Source organism: Ochotona princeps, chromosome 18 (genome assembly GCF_030435755.1).
Source record: "Ochotona princeps isolate mOchPri1 chromosome 18, mOchPri1.hap1, whole genome shotgun sequence".
In the NCBI taxonomy this organism is placed as follows: domain Eukaryota; kingdom Metazoa; phylum Chordata; class Mammalia; order Lagomorpha; family Ochotonidae; genus Ochotona; species Ochotona princeps.
This window is the reverse complement of record NC_080849.1, coordinates 35,759,079-35,776,667: the sequence shown is the minus strand read 5'-3', so window position 1 is coordinate 35,776,667 and position 17,589 is coordinate 35,759,079. Positions and strand designations below refer to the sequence as shown.

Genomic DNA, 17,589 nt, shown 5'->3' with positions numbered 1-17,589 from the left:
GGTGAATGTCAAGGTTCGCGGCCTTTGTGTTTCTTCTCTCTTGTGTTATTTTAACCATCTTGTTCCTCCATACTCCTCTCTCCTTTCCTCTCAGGGCTCAGAGTTGACTCACTCTCATAGTCAGCTGTGAGCTGAGCCAGGATTTGGAGTCTGTTCCATTCGGAGTCAGTCTGCGTCTGTGGCTTAGTACTCTGCAGTCGTAGGTACATCACTTAGCTTATTTGAAATGCAGTATCCCCATCTTATAAATGGGGATTATAAAATTTAATATCGTATACATTGTTAAGAGGATTAAGTAAGTGAACATATGAGTATGTAAAACACCTACAACATTGCCAAAATATGGAAAATGTTCAACTGTAGAATAAATCAAAATTGCTCTGAGACTCAGCACTCCAAATGGTTTTAAAAGAGAGAAGAAACCTCAACTAAGAAAAGTACCAAAAAACCTGTACTTTCTGTAAATCACAATGTTGAATTGGGGAATTTTGGTTAATCTGGGGTAGGACATTTTATATCACCAGAGCTTGGAGGTTTGAAAACGACAAAACATTTGACCTACCCTAAAATTTTGATTCACTTCCCCATTATAGTCAGTTCCTTTTATATCCCTGCCCAGCTAGTTGAAGCTTTCACTGAAAATAGCTCTAAGGGTTCAAGCTCTGCCCAGAGCACCCATCTTCACAAGTGCTGCCCCACCTCCCTGCACGTGGATGGGGTCTTCTTCAAGACCTGCTTGCAAGATTGCCTTTGGGAGAAAAACCACACTTTCCCTGAACCACAAGACAGCACAGTGTTTCTGGAAAGGATCAGAGTTGAAAGAGTATATATTTCAGGGGCCTCCCATAGTGTCTAGAGCATATCTTTCTTTGTTGTTGTTATTTTAAGGAACATTTCAAAATGGAACAACCATCCTCAGAGCAAAATAGGCCAGGGATCAGTCAGGACCCAGAGTCCGTGTGATGCAAATTCCCATATAAGGGAAGGAGGAAAGAGGGTTGTTTTCTAAACCCAGATGCACTCATGCCCTTCTTAGAGAAAACAGCACCAACCTCTTTTTTTTTTAACGCTAGATGCATTAATACTAAGTAAGTTTAGTTCTTCTACCACTGTGATCCAGCTCTATCTTCTTGTCAGTATTTTTGTCACTTTGTAGGGAGACCTCGGCACACTGCTGTTTCCCATCGGAAACTGATGAGGAAGATTGTAAAGCAGATGGGGCCCAGACTGCAGACACGAGAAACAGAAGAAAGAACTGTGTGAAAGAAATATTGAATCATAACAGGAAAAACTCCGAGTGGCAACTTTTCCATTATGTTAAATCTCACTCATTTCTATGCGTTCAGAATGTGTGTGTGAAAACAAAGGTTGTCATTTTCCATCTCCGTGCCCATCAACCATAGGTTTTCATTTTCTCTTCTGCAGGACTATGACTTGAGCCAGCTCCAGCAGCCTGACACCGTGGAGCCTGATGCCATCAAGCCCGTAGGGATCCGCCGACTGGATGAGAGGCCCATCCACGCAGAGCCCCAGTACCCGGTCCGCTCTGCAGCCCCGCATCCTGGAGACATCGGGGACTTCATTAACGAGGTGCGAAGAACAACTTATTCTACGTCTAGGGTTTTTGTTTTCTGCTCCTGGTTAGATCTTTGTAGACCATGCATTGCTCAAACGGTAACTGAACATACTTGTTTTTCTGAAGTATATGTAAAAACAAGTAGTCGAGAACAAATTCAGTTGTTCTAACCAACCCCGAAGAGATTCCATCAATGAATATTCCGCATTTTTAAAATACAAAATTGTATCAATTATTATTAGTTTTACTCACACTAGCTACAAGAAAGACTTTTTCTGCTATACCATAGTTAATGAATAGACCTAATGAATAGGTTGCTTAAAATTTTTATTCTTATTTTATATATTTACTTTATAGTTATATGTTTTTATTATATATTATATTTTTATTATATTTAGATCAATTTTATGTATTTTATATTGATTTTATATAATTAAATATATAACAATTTGCATTACTTTTATAATTTTATTTTTATTTCAGACACTTTATGTATTTTATGTTATTACACATTTTATTTTATATAATTTAACTATATTTATATATCAATAGTTTGCTTTAATTTTCTCACACTGTACCCTTTAAGTCCTATACAAGAGGAGAATTGAGTTACCTACACAATGACTCTTTCCAAAGAACCAGGTTGGAAGAGCAATTAAATTGAATCTTCTGTACCTAATTTAAATTCTTGCCTAGTTGAGGAGTTTTAAGAGCTTTTATGGAAGAATCTAATTGTCTGTTGAATATAACAGATATGGTTCAATGTCCAAAGTATTATGGCATTCTTTTATTTCATTACCCACCAAAAGGTCTGCTATATTGAATACTTACATTTTGAAGTAAATTGCTTCGTGTTACTTCTTTTGGTCATGTCTGTGGCTCTACAGTGATGTTTCTATATTTGTCCCTTTGAATTTTTACGATAAAGGTAAAAGAATAGTACTTACCAATGTAATTGTGAATCTGTGGCGCAGTTCCTGTTGTCTTGCCTTGTTTTCAGAATCTTGAAATCACAAGAGTTGGTCTCAGGAACCTGTTGAATTTGGCCTTCAGTCACAGCCTAATACCCTTCCCCTTGCTTGGATTTCCTGGAAGTAGCAGAACAATTTTAAATGCTGTCAACCCACCTTAAATTTTTAGATGCATTTATAACTTCTAGAGAAAGTTTTGAACCAAGTTGGGAGGCTTATCCATCCCCATAACTGTCTGTCCCTGACTATTCCGTTAGTATATACTGCCTCTGACCATGCGTTCCTACGTGTCTCTGTTAAGTATCAGGTTAATTTGTAGTAGGCATAGTTTAAAAGCAAATGAAGTACATAAAGCAGAATCCCAGTACCTCCCTTTAGCTACAGAAATGTGGCCTGCTTTTTCCAGCTCAGGTATATATAAACTAGATTACTGATATTTTCAGAAATTTATGTATATGTCTATGTCTTTGGAAATATGGAAGGGTCCCTGGTGGTTTTATTTTTAGTTTCATGAACATTGTCATGAGAAACCAGTGAGTTATTCCTGTGGTATCTGGGTTTCCAAACATAGTACAACTTTTGATTTTAGACAGAGTAACCAGATTGTTTCAAAGTAAGAATTCAGATGTGAATATAATTGAGGAGCCTTATCTGGGCACGGTGGATTTAGCCACTGGCTAGGACACAGTGGGTGGGTGGAGTTCCAGCTTCTCCGCTTCCTATCCAGCTCCCTGAGAATGCACAGAAAGAAAGAAAAAAGATCAAGACACTCGCTGAATGATTATGAGTGTCAGTGTTGTGTAGGGCTTCCTTCGTTCCCGACACTCTTCACTTCCTACTCTGTCACCATCCTCCTCGGTTGTGCTGCGGCTACACCGCACTGTCCACAGTTACTCAAAAAGCCACACTATTAAACGTGCAGTACCTTGGCCAAATAAATTTTTAAACGATTTACTTATTCTTATTGGAAAGTCAGTTTTACAGACAAGAGAGACAGACAGAAAAATCTTCCATCCGCTGATTCACTCCCCAAGTGGCTACAACAGCCAGAGCTGACCTGATCTGAAGCCAGAAGCCAGGAGCTCTTCTGGGTCTCCCACATGGGTGCAGAGTTCCCAAGGCTTTGGGCTGTCCTTGACTGCTTTCCCAGGCCACAAGCAGGGAGCTGGATGGGAAGCGGGGCAGCTGGGATTAGAACTGGCGCACATATGGGATCCTTGCATGTGCAAGGTGAGGACTTTGCCCATTAGGCTACTGCGCTGGGCACTGCCCAACTAAATTTGTACCTTTGTCACCACGTTCCAGACCACTACCCCTGTGTTAGTATTCCCTAAGTCGGGAAGCCCTGCTTGAATTCACCAGGAGGCACCAACAAGATACTGCCTCTGTCTTGTTCCTCATCTGTCAGGGCAAAGCTTGCATGAGAGTTTTCCCCAGGAAAGGAACTGTTTCTTGTTTGTGATGTTATAACCTAAGATTATATTATATTGATGAGCGCTTAGATTGCATTGCTTGCAGGAATTCCAGTATGGTAGCAGAAGTATAGCATGAAGCAATGGGCACCACTCAATTTGCATTTGATTGGCGTTTAATGGAAAGTTAACATTGGGATCTTCTTCTACTGCTGCTTATTACATCCAGAACACAAGGAGATAGGTTATTGTATAGAAATGTTTAGCACGTGTGTTCCATGTGTTGGGAAAGAGACTGTTTGAGGCATGTTTTTTTTTTTTTCTGCATGGTGTCTTCATTGTCTTTAGTTGACAGAACAAAGGAGATTGTTAATCGGGCTAATCCTTTTAATGCCACAGGAGAAACAATTACAACAGAGATCGTCGTTTGTAATTTGTTCCCTCTAAAAACAATGCTCAGGTGCACAGGCTAAAAAGTGGCTTTAGATCATAACAGATCTATGAAAAACTTTGTTCCAAAGAACCGACTGCAAATTCTAAAATACAGTGAATTCATACTTGGTTTAGGTTCATCCGTTTAGCAAATCCTAACTATTGAATATCTCCTGTGGTGTTCTACGGCTGTATCAATAATGTGGGGGTAGAACATAAGTTGCACATGGATTTTCTCTACGCATGCTTGCTACTGTGTGCCATCACAACCTTTAAAATGCACATGTTTTGGCATTTGAAACCTCGCTTCAATAGAAGCATGTTGTAGGTGCTTCTTTCTTGGCTTTCCAAGTTAATCTTCCCAGCCTGCACTCACAGGCCAGTGACAGAACTCTGCTTGTAGTTTGCAGCCTTCAGCTTGTAAGTTCAGGCCTCATGCTGCTCATCCTGCTTTTGGAATTCTCTAGAGAGTAGTTGCTTGATTAGGTCTTTCCCACCCCAGGAAGGCTCAGGCATAGATGGTGGGTGTTGGGTACCATTCAGGGCCCCCCCATCATGCTTAAAGCTCACCTCCATTCAGACTATGTTTTATCACAGTTTTGTTCTGCTTCACTTGTCTAGAGAAGAGGTCGTTTTTTTGCTTGCTTGCTTGCTGGGGTGAGGTGAGGGGAGGGCAGGCAGGCAGTGCCCTGGGGCACACTGATTTGGTGAATGAATGAATGAAAGGGTCCAATTTGGCAATTAAAGATAAGAATAGAAAAGTTTTGGAGGAGGAGGACCAGAACTCTCTACCTGGAAGTGCCTGTGCAGTTGGAAATGAGAGTCCAGGGAGGCTGAAGTGTCACAGGAAACAACCTGAAGTAGCTTCAGGCCTGGGGCATCAGTTCTACTTGAAAGCTTTGGCAGGCGAAAGTTCTCAAAGTATCCAAGTGTGAATCACCCTCAAAGCACTGTGCAGATTCTTCCATCCAGAGTATCCACTAAGACTTAATCGATCTTTTTCATTAACTGGGATGACAAAAACAGATGTGTGCAAAGTTCTTTAACATTTGAAGGCACAGTCTACGGCCATACTACCCTGAACACGCCCAATCTCGTCTGATCTCGGAAGCTAAACAGGGTCGGGCCTGGTTAGTACTTGGATGGGAGAACATTTGAAGGCACACATTTTATAAGTTTAAGATAGAGACGAATTTCTTTATCTCCAGGTCTGACTTTATATGGCAGAGTACTAACTGTTCCCAGATTGAAGTGTTTTTATGGATGGAAGAAATAGGAAAGCTCATGAGAATGTTTTCTAGTTTGTTTACATAAATAATATATGAATGTTTTCTTCAACCTCATAGTCTAATTTGTAGTCTGGTAAGGAGAATGAAGCAAGTCATATTGTTTTTGAGTTTCAGCTGCAGATTTTCATTCTATTTTGAGTTTTTAAATATGACCTTCGCTGGGTGTAAAGTAGAAACATTAATTTAATCTCAACCTAAAGGCAGATATTATCTAATAACTTAGCATCATCATACATGGCTTTATCACACAAAATGTAAAATTAAGTGCACATTGCTGCTGAAAGGCAGTTTTGATTCCTTTCTTAAAAACAGATGGTTTTTCAAGAAGAATTTTCTTGAAACTAAAAGTCTATAAACATTTTCCTTTTTCCCCTGTAATTAAATTTGATTATCCTTTTTTAAAAATAGCTCCTTCTGTTCCTATAGGGCATTTGTTTGCATTTAAACACTTACTATTATAGTAGGCAAGGTCAAAATGCTTGTGTTTAACTTCCTGGATTTCCAATTGTCTTATATGCAGAAAGGCTGTAGTAATAGAACTACCTTTAAAGGCTGCACTGAAAACTAAACCAAATGCTACTATCTATGTAAAGAGGGGGCTTCAAAACGTTCTTGGAAAATGCATATAATGCAAAATCAATGGATGGGTTTAAAAAATCTTTGCACTAAAATAAACTTCCGATTTGTCTTTCCACAGATTTTTGACCTCCTACTTGATATAGTGCCAGTCACAACATTTCTTAGTTATTACTAATATTATATTAATATCTATTTAGACTAATTACCATTTAGGAACAAAAGATTTCAGGATGCCCTCTAATTAAAATAAGCCAATCAAAATTCTATCCTTCTTTTTTTTTTTAAAGATTTATTCATTTTTATTACAGCCAGATATACAGAGAGGAGGAGAGACAGAGAGGAAGATCTTCCGTCCGATGATTCACTCCCCAAGTGAGCCGCAACGGGCTGATGCGCGCTGATCCGAAGCCGGGAACCTGGAACCTCTTCCGGGTCTCCCACGCGGGTGCAGTGTCCCAAAGCATTGGGCCGTCCTCAACTGCCCTCCCAGGCCACAAGCAGGGAGCTGGACGGGAAGTGGAGCTGCCGGGACTAGAACCGGCGCCCACATGGGATCCCGGGGCTTTCAAGGCGAGGACTTTAGCCGCTAGGCCATGCCGCCGAACCCAAAATTCTATCCTTCTTAAAAAAAAAAAAACTTTAGGTAATATTCGGAAGCCGGGTTCTGGAAGCCCTGTCTTGGTCTCCCCTGTGGATGACAGGAACCCAAGGACCTGAGCCATCTTCTGCTTTCCAGACCACACACTATCAGGAAACTGTGTCTCAAGAGTAGCCAGGGCTCAATCCTAGGCTCTCCTGTGTGGGATATAGACTTCCTATGTAATAACTAAACTCACTTTGCCATAATAGTTTCCCTCCAGATTATTTTAAAGTACCGTGTTTGTTTTTAAAAAAAGAATTTCTTCTTGCATACTCCGGAAGGAACTTTTCCCTTATTTGGGAAATACTTAGAGGACTGACATCAAATAACATTTGAGAGAGAAACCAATAGTTTGTATGAAAGAAACAGGAATAGTACCTAGGACAGGAAGATCCATGAGAGAGGATTTTGCTCTGATTCAGGAAAGGAATAGTGAGGATCTAAACCAAAGAAGTGTTTCTGAGACTATAGAAGACAGAATCAATAGACCTCTTTCCTTTTGGACCCTTCATGTGTTCCTCACTGAAGAGTGCGTGTTTTTATAGTCTCCACAAAAGCCTGTCTCCACCCGTAAAGCAGCGAACAGAAGTCCATAAATATAAGCTCAGCAAGAAGGCAGTCATGGCCCTTAACGCAAAGGAGCATTCAGCTACTGAGAATAGTTGAGATTTGTCCAGATCTGCCTTTTTAGATTTGGAAGGGAGAAATTCACACACTTGGTGGAATTAATCAAACCTAGAGAAACACATGCATTGGTTTAGGCACTTGGTAGCAGTGCATTGAACATCACATGAAGTGGTGTCCACATTCAGGAGTGAAAGAAGCTCCGTCTGAGAGCACCGGAAGGCTCTGTTGCCCCCAGAATGCACTTATTCATCTGATTGCGTGCCTGTGACTGTCAGTTTCTCAGAATTGGATATGATCTCTCTAGAATTATCAAAATATTATGCAGAATTTATGTAATGTCTCATTCGCAAGAGTCATATTTTATTTTCAGAGAAAAAAAATCAGTTCTAGCCAAGTGGAAAGGATGTACTTATCCTTCTTCATAGAAATAAGGCTTGCCTAAAAGTTCTTGAACAGTTCAGTGGCTTTGCCCTTTTGTAATGATTAAATCGTAAGACAGTGTGCCTTGCTCCATCCGTGGGTTTTATGACTTAACCTCTTTCACAAGAAAACAAGAAACAAAGGATTTAGATACTTATCCATAAGCCAATATAGAAGCCAAAGAAAAATCACAAAGATTTTTTTCTTTAAGATTTATTTATTTTCACTGGAAAGGCAGATGAACAGAGAGAAGGAGAGACAGAAAGATAGATCTGCCATCCACTAGAGCCAAGCCGGTTTAAAGCTAGGAGCTCCTTCAGGGTTCCCCATGTGGGCAGACCATTCTCTCCTACATTCCCAGGCCACCAGCAGGGAGCTGCGTGCGAAGTGGAGCATCTGGGAGTTTAACTGGCACCCATGTGGATACTGGTGTATGCAAGGAGAGGTGTTAGAGGATTTAGCCACTAGGGTACTGTGTCCCGCCTGAACAAATATTTTTGAGAATCTCAGTAGTGGGTATGGAATAAGTTATCACTAGTATCATGTGTATATATATATATATATATATATATATATATATATATATATACTTAAGGAATCCAGCTAGTTGGCTTAGACATTTGATGAAGGATCCCAGGGTCCTTAAACACAAGCCAGCATTTTCTCACTGCTGAATCCAGAAGCACTGAAGGCCCTTTCATTGATCTCTTGGAGCTAATTTTAGTATTACCCTTTCCATTTTTCCCATTTGGTGCTCACACTGTAAGGATTGGGCAGTGCTATATGTATTTTCACCTGAAAATGAAAATGCAACAAAGCAGATGACTTTGGAAAGTAGCCTTAGTCATTATACTTGTCTGTATTATAAATCATCCACAAAAATTAAAATTTGTCTCTGGACACCCATTCTGCTTGTCAAAAATTTCCTACATTTTCTTGATTTTTTCCTTTAGATCTTCCCTTAGACCTGTTTAATTGCTCTGTTTGCAGGGGAAAGCAAAGAGGGGCACATGCTAATTTGTGACTCCAAACTCCAGCAGGGCAACCAGTAGATCTAACTATCAGTGTTGTCTCCATCACTAAGCTGAAATCATAATAACCTCAGATACTCAACAAATATGTCTAAGATTGAATGAGTACTTGTAAATGAAAAGCGAAGGGTGGTGCTTTCCTAAGCTTGTGCCAGTTGAGGCTACAGTAACAACTCCCAGGCTGGGCTGGCTTGTAATAACCGAGGTTTACTTCTTCACTGAAGTCTACCAGTAGCCCAGTTTCTGTTCCACATTCTTCATTTTAAGATCCAAGTCAAAGCAAACTTTCCATATAGGTCGGGTCAGAAGGGAAAGGAGAAGGAACTCATGGAAACATAAAAGATAGACCTTTTAAACCCTCGACTTTTCACTGCTACCAACAATTACTGATTAAAGCTAGTCCCCTTGCCAGTTGAATTGCAGAAGTAAACTCTTATTCTAAAGAGGCATTTGGAGTGTTGGGACCCCCCCCCCATGCAGGGAGGATAGTAAGTCACTAAGGGCATCATCAAAATTGAGCACAAGAGGAGCCTGTGAATTTGGGGAACTTGCAGGTGTGATTCTCCATCTTAGCAGAATTGCCTACACCTTATTCTAAACATAAGCTAAAGAAAACCCTATCTAAAATTAACAGATACACATTGAAGTGGTTTGCTGAGGACTTGCTTTATTATTTTACTTCAGGCAGACTTTTCTGAGCTATGTAACATGACATGAGGAAAACAGAAATGGTTAGGAAAATTGGTTGGAGATACCTGGAGATGTGAAACTGGTTGTGTGTAGATTTCTGCTTTGTTTCCCATTGGAGTGAACAGGTGTTATTTTGTTTCTCAAAGTATTTTACCTTCACTTTTTTTTTCAGTTTCCAAAGCAGGAAGTTTTTGTATAATGTAATGTTTTTCTTTTTAAACTGTTTCCTGATGAGGCCTGTACGGTGGCATAATGAGCTAAGTGTCTGCCTGTGGCACTGTTATCACGCATGGTCACCTGTTCCAGTCCTAGCTCCTCTGCTGCTGATCCAGCTTGCTACTGATGGCCTGTGAAAACAGTGGAGGACAGCACAAGGCCTTGGGTCCCCAAACCCAGGAGGGAGACCAGGAGGAAGCTCCTGGCCTCAACTGGCCCAGCTCTGGTCATTGTGGTCATTTGGAGAGTGAACCAGCAGATAGAATATTGCTGTGTCTCTCCTCTGTGATTTAACCTTTCAAATAAAAATAAATGTGAATCTTCAAAAAGATATTTATGGAGGAGTAATCATTTGGCCTAGTAGTCACAACACTATTTCAGATATTGTGTCCTATTATCTAAAATCTCTGGCTTGTAACTGTACACCCTGTGTACTGAAGACACTAAAAGCGCTGTGGTAGCTCCATTAATTGTATTCCCACCACCCGTATTGGAAATCTGGATTGGATTGCTGGCTGCTGGCTTCAGCTAGCTCAGTCCACGCCTGTCTGGACATTCAGGAGAGCAAAAACAAGACATTGATGGAGTCGGTGTCAGGGAGTACTGCGGAGGATTGCGAGAATACCACAGAAAGATCCTGAAAGATCTTGTGGATCGTAATGGAAGCATGTGCAGATACTTCGTGAATAGATTGAAATCATCTATTTACAAGAGTTGAGAATATAGGTGGTACTTCCTTTCTTCATAATTTTACATTTCTTTTTCTTAGACAGTTATGCACTGTATTTCGGGTTGCCAGGATTCTTCTTGCTGTCCTCAGTATTGATTTTGTACAGAGACTGAATCATGACATTTTGGGGGACAATGGGAACTAGAAGTTATTATATATGTGTTATTGTATATATGTAAAAGTTATATATGTAAAGTTATATATATACATTACATACACACAAATGTGTGTGTATAATACTTGTTCACGTTGTGTTCGTTAATAGCATAAATGATCTAACGAGCAACTTTGCTCAAATAATAATCACATATTCCTACCTTTATTCTTGCAATTCTTTATTAGATCAATTAAATTATTTTCACCTCCTAGCTTTCCATGCTAGTCTGAATTTTCTTCAGAATCATGAAAATGTTTGCTTAGACTTCAGAGTCGTGTTGCTTACGTGGCATTGGCCTCGTATTGCAGTAGTACTTGTTCCACTGGACTGCAGCCTGCCGTAGGGGCACGTGACACTCCATGCTTTCCCTTCTCTCCCTTACACATTGCTCTTCTTCATTGAAACAGTTATTGAACGCCTCAACCCTAATTCTGTCATGTGCTTTGGTAACCCTCTGTATCATTTTTGTGTAACGTATGTCACCAGCAAATTACTAATTCAACACGGGTCTTACACAGTGGGCTGTCACATAGTCATCCCTGCCTTTAGACCTCCTGACAAGTGCTGTTCCATAAAAATGTTGGTTGAGTGGATGGATGTATTGATTTATGGTAAGCATCATGATATAACTTTGATCAATGAGGTTTTTCTTTCAAAATGATCTAGCAGGCCTGTTGTGTACATCATAGTATTTCATATTTCTCCCTCATTGCTTAGAGCGTTCGGCTGTTCACTTCTGCCATCTGTCACACATTTTCTCCAATTAGGTCCTTCCAATTTCAACTTTTAGCCTCACTAGCTAGGGTTCCCTCCACTTTTCCAGAAAACCCCCATTTCTGTTGTCGTAAGTGTTGCGGTCTGCAAATGAAAATGTACTAACAAGTGTTTGATCCTGTGAAATCACCAGGGTCTGCTTGTGGTCTGGTGAAAGGGCAAGCCTCATTTAACCCTTTTCTTTCTTTGTCCTTGGGTCCTGCAGGGCCTTAAAGCTGCTGACAATGACCCCACAGCCCCACCGTACGACTCCCTCTTGGTCTTTGACTATGAAGGCAGTGGCTCCACCGCTGGGTCCTTGAGCTCCCTGAATTCCTCCAGCAGTGGCGGTGAGCAGGACTATGATTACCTCAACGACTGGGGACCACGGTTCAAGAAACTCGCTGACATGTATGGAGGAGGTGATGACTGAACTTCAGGGTGAACTTGGTTTTCGGACAAGTACAAACAATTTCAACTGATATTCCCAAAAAAGCATACAGAAGCTAGGCTTTAACTTTGTAGTCTACTAGCACGGTGCTTGCTGGAGGCTTTGGCATAGGCTGCAAACCCATTTGGGCTCAGAGGGAATATCGGTGATCCAATGCTGTTTGGAAAAACACTGAGCTCAGTTACACTTGAATTTTACAGTACAGAAGCACTGGGATTTTATGTGCCTTTTTGTACCTTTTCCAGATTGGGATTAGTTTTATGTTTAAGGCTTTAATGGTACTGATTTCTGAAACGATAAGTAAAAAACAAAATATTTTGTGGTGGGAGCAGTAAGTTAAACCATGATATGCTTCAACACGCTTTTGTTACATTGCATTTGCTTTTATTAAAATACGGAATTAAACAAACAAAAAGAACTCATGGAGCGATTTTATTATCTTGGGGGATGAGACCATGAGATTGGAAAATGTACATTGCTTCTAGTTTTAGACTTTAGTTTTTTTTTTTTTCACTAAAATCTTAAAACTTACGCAGCTGGTTGCAAATAAAGGGAGTTTTCATATCACCAATTTGTAGCAAAATTGAATTTTTCATAAACTAGAATGTTAGACACATTTTGGTCTTAATCCATGTACACTTTTTTATTTACTGTATTTTTTCCACTTCACTGTAAAAATGGTATGTGTACATAATGTTTTATCAGCATAGTCTATGGAGAAGTGCAGAAACTTCAGAACATGTGTATGTATTATTTGGATTACGGATTCAGGTTTTTTGCATGTTTATATCTTTCGTTATGGATAAAGTATTTACAAAACAGTGACATTTGATTCAATTGTTGAGCTGTAGTTAGAATACTCAATTTTTAATTTTTAATTTTTTTTTTAATTTTTTATTTTCTTTTTCTGTTTGGGGAGGGAGAAAAGTTCTTAGCACAAATGTTTTACATAATTTGTACCAAAAAACAAAAAACAACAAAAAAAAAAGAAAAAGGAAAGGAAAGGTGGGGTGACCCAACACTGGTGGCACTACTAAATGTGTGTTTTTTTTTTAAGAAAAATTGAAAAATGAAAGCTTTTAAACTGGAGAGACTTCTGACAACAGCTTTGCCTCTGTATTGTGTACCAGAATATAAATGATACACCTCTGACCCCAGCGTTCTGAATAAAATGCTAATTTTGGATCTGGTGACTGGTTTGAACTTTTTCTTTTCTACATGAGCTGCTTTGAATGTTGTAAAATTCCCAAATATTGGAGTTTTGTGGAGAATTGCAGTACTGAAAAGTATGTATTTGTTCTTGCACCATTCAGCATTGAAGCACGTAGCATGGCAACCACGTACGGTAGCAACAGAGAGAATCGGTCTGCATCTTGTCTTCCTAGCGGAAGAGCAGCAGGGACTCAGCAGCACCTGCTAGTGGTGATACGAAAACCACATCCTCTAACGTCACTGAGCTGTGGTGTCACTCTTACTATAACTGAGGTTTTGACTCGTTTTTGCTCAAGCTCATGGTTATGTTGGCTCCTAACAGGCTTCTCCCATTAGGGCACTAGAGTAAGGACCTCCTCCATGCAATGGGTTGTACTCCTGGGACTGAATCTGCAGGACACCTGGAATTCTCAAGCAGTTCATTGAAGCCATTGTTTAACGTATCGAAGGAAATACTTGGCTGGTTGACTTGTACTTATTGATTTGACCTTTCATTCACTGAAGTTTAATGTAGCCTAAGGGACCAAAAGAAAGAAGATAAGCCAATACATTTTATAAAATAGTTTGTGTGTCTGACTGTGATCCATCAGTAAAATATAAAAAACTGAAAGAAATTTTACTATATTTTTCTATTGCTTCACAATTATAACATTTTCTTATATTGTACACTATGTTTACAAAGTGTATCTTTAACTGATTCCATATTATTAGGCGTAACATAACAGTTATTCAGTATGAGGTAGTGAAATTTACTTTTCTGTTGATTCACTCTGGAGACAATATTTTCTTTTTCCGTTTCTAATCATTATATGCTAGAGCTTGCCACTGGGAATTTCCTTAATCAAAGTTGCTAAATTTGCTAGTTGCAGCAGTGTTTTCTAAGAAGATTCAGACTATGCCACTGTGCCAGTATTTACACAAATGAATATTGAGCTATCCTTACCAACTCAAACCTCGCAACATTGACAGCACACCTCCTTAGGTAAACAGTCACTATTCAGATTATTTTCTTGATGGTTCAGATAGAAACAGACAGTATATCCTGTGAATGTGTGTGAATATGAATCAACTTTAAGCATTCATAGTAAAATCTTTTATATATACAATTGTGTAAGTTAAACATCTATGTATTTCCGATTGTCTTTTTTTGGTAGATGTCATAATATATAACTATATTTCCTTGGTCAGAAACAAAATGGGAGAGTCCAGTGTTAATAGCACAGTGGGTTAAGTATTTGGTTAAGATGCTGGTGTCCAATTTGGGTGCCAGTTTATGTCCCAGCTACTCCACTTCCCCTCCACCTCCCTGCTAATGTGCCTGGGAAAGCAGTGAAGGATGGCCCAAGTGCTTGGGGACATGCACCTGGCTTCCATCTGACCCAGCTCTAGCTATTGGGCCATTTGGGAAGTGAATAAGTAGATGGAAAAGATGGAAGATCTCTCTCTCTCACTTCACTCTTTCTCTCTGAAACTCTGCCTTTTGAATAAGTAAATAAATCTCTGGGGAGCAAAAGAATGGGGAACTAATAAAAAATGGAATTCGCCATCTTTATACAGGTGGTATACCTGCTTAACTAGCTGAGAAGTTCTGGTTCTTTGAGTATAAACCACTCTTATAAACCATTTCCATCATGGTTTGTTTTCATGAAAATGGAATTGTTTAACATAGATTTTTATGTTTCGTGTCCTTTTCACTAAGAGTATCTTGGGTATTTTTCCAAATCCATATAAATGTTCACCTACCTCATTCTTTTCAAACGATAACTTAGTATTCTCTAACACAAACACGGGCATAATAGTTTTATTGAACCATATCCCCATTTATTTGTTGTTTTCAATTTTCTCTCTGTTAAAAACAATGCCATAATAACTGTCCTGTGTAGGTTCCTTTGCATGGGACATTTCTCTAAATTATACGTTAGGAGATGGAATTGCAGGATTAAAGAGTGTAGAGAGAAGTTAACTAAACATAGCTGAAATTATAAATTTTGTAGCATTACAGCAAAGTGCCTTTCGGCGGAAAAGATCAGGCTTTCTAAAACCCATCAACTTCTTCCTCTGGCAAAGGATTTTATGTAGCTTAAAATAGTAACCACAAAAAGCAAGCTAACTAGCCAAGGCTGTCCACTTCTTTGGAAGTGAACCTTTGAGTCAGGCCATAGCTCTAGTTTCAAGTTTGCTGACATGACTGTAACTGGGAATATAATAAAACCTCTAAAACTATATTTATAAACATAGTTTATGGGCCCTATCCAGAAACATGTTTTCCTAAACTATTCATGATTTGGATTTCTTCTGCAGTATTGCCAGTAAAAAACACAAAAGTTCTAGAATCTATAAAATCAGTTATCTTCTGTGAGAAAAGTGTATGTATTTAATTTGAAGTTTTTATGACACTGCTAGATTTCCCTAATTAAAGACTATACAGGATCCGGCACAATAGCCTAGCAGCTAAAATCCTCGCCTTAAATGCACAGGGATCCAATATAGGCACTGGTTCTAATCCCGAGGCATTATTTCCCATCCAGCTCCCTGCTTGTGGCCTGGGAAAGTAGTCAAGAACGGCTCAAAGCCTTGGGACCCTGCACCCATGTGGGAGACCTGGATGAAGCTCCAGGCTCCTGGCTTCAGATCAGCGCAGCTCTGGCCATTGTGGCCGCTTGGGGAGTGAATCAGCAGGTGCAAGATCTTCCTCTCTGTCTCTCCCCTCTGTATATCTGACTTTGCAATAAAAATAAATAAATCTTTTTTAAAAAAACTACACAAATTTAAACACTTTGTTGCATTCTTTATTTAGTGCAGCATTAAGGTTTTGACTATAACACAATTTAAAATGTTATTTAAAACATGTTAGAAACACTACCCAATACTGTTTACAAAAATTAAAACTAAATCTTCATCTTCAGCAATCCTGGAATTACACATTTAAAAGTTTTGCCATTATGACAGGCAAAATCTCATGTTGGTGATTAGACTAATGTTTTTTTCTTATTTTCGTTTACCCATTTGGGTTTCTTTGAAGTTTTCATTTTTCTATCCAGTTATTTACTTTGCTCCCAGTGCTGAGCTGTGTGTTTGCAGTCCCACCTCCTCCCCTCCCCAACCCCAATCTTTTCTACTCCTGTAGTCCTGTGGTGATTTTGTCTTAATAGGATTTTAGTTTCAGCTTTCGATTGCAAATTTTTGAGATGATCTTTCCACTCCAAGTTATAAAACTAGTAACTGCTGTTTTCTATTTTCTGTTATCTTGAACTTTTATCTGTTTCATTCACATAGAAATTCTTATGTGTGATGTAGAAAGCTAACTTTTAAAGTAATTTCAAGGGGGCCAGTGTTGCAGCACAGCAAGTTAAGCTTCCACTTGGTGATGCCGGCACCTTTTGCAAACCACATGCTCTGTTTCTCATTCAGCATCTTGTGCTTGCGCTTACCAAGGCAGGAGATGATGACCCAAATACCCGGGCACCTGTTTCCCCTATAAGAAGTACAGATGAAGGCCTGGGTTCCTGGTTTCAACCTGGCCCAGCCCTCGCCATTTGGGAAATGAATCAACAGATGAAAGATGACTTCTATGTCTCTCCCTCTTTCTCTCTGTCCTTCAAGTGAATGAATAGATCCTTAATAACACAAGAGATAAATTCATTTAAAAAATCCTACATGTATATTCTGTTTTGCAAACAAGATAGAGTGGAAAGTATTACTAGACTCGTAAATCCATATTGTGAAACACAAGTCATCTATTCACCTTGTATAAGCAAGTTTTTAAAAACGCAAAGATCTCAAAGCATCAAAATAGAAAAAATTTCAAGACATCTGCGTTGGCCACATCAGATTAAAATAACCATTATATACATAGTTCTCATGTAAGTATCCAGTTTGTTTCATTGATCTTTATTTAACTTACACACAATACCAGCTTCTTGTTACTTCAGTTTTGGTAAGCTATTCTTAATAAGTTCTTAGTCAAAACTGTGTTTTCCACATGTTCCCTTACATATACATTTCAGAATCATTTTTGTCAAATTCCAAAACAAATTGTATCCCAAGGTTTATTGAGTTATGCAGGTTGAGTCTCACCTAATTTCATCCAATGACATTCTGAGTGTTTTCTACTCTTTATGACACTTCTTACAGTTATTTGGTTCTGTTGGAAATTTGTCAACCTTTATTTTCTTTCTGTCTTCTTTTAATCTTTGGTTCTAATAGTTTTTTTGGTGATTCTTTTGCTCTTTTCTGGTGGATAATTATCACTACAATTCATAACAGAGGTGTATTTTCCTCTTTTCGTGTCTTCTATCTCCTACACATCTAATATCAGTGATATTGCCCACTATTGTTGGAAGGCTGTGTAGATTTCACTTTAAATAATCTTTATTGTAGGTATTGTAAGTATGAGTCTGTGA

The 17,589-nt window shown here is 39.1% G+C and overlaps 1 protein-coding gene across 1 annotated transcript in view; it reads left to right on the top strand.

Moving 5' to 3' along the window:
• Positions 1 to 13,164, top strand: part of CDH2 (cadherin 2) — a 221,567-nt gene extending 208,403 nt beyond the window's left edge. The window contains exons 15-16 of the mRNA XM_004579582.3: positions 1,426 to 1,590; positions 11,750 to 13,164. Coding sequence (XP_004579639.2) covers positions 1,426 to 1,590; positions 11,750 to 11,956 — 372 coding nt within the window. The 3' untranslated portion in view covers positions 11,957 to 13,164. The remainder of the gene's footprint in view (positions 1 to 1,425; positions 1,591 to 11,749) is intronic.
• Positions 13,165 to 17,589: the final 4,425 nt, after the last annotated feature.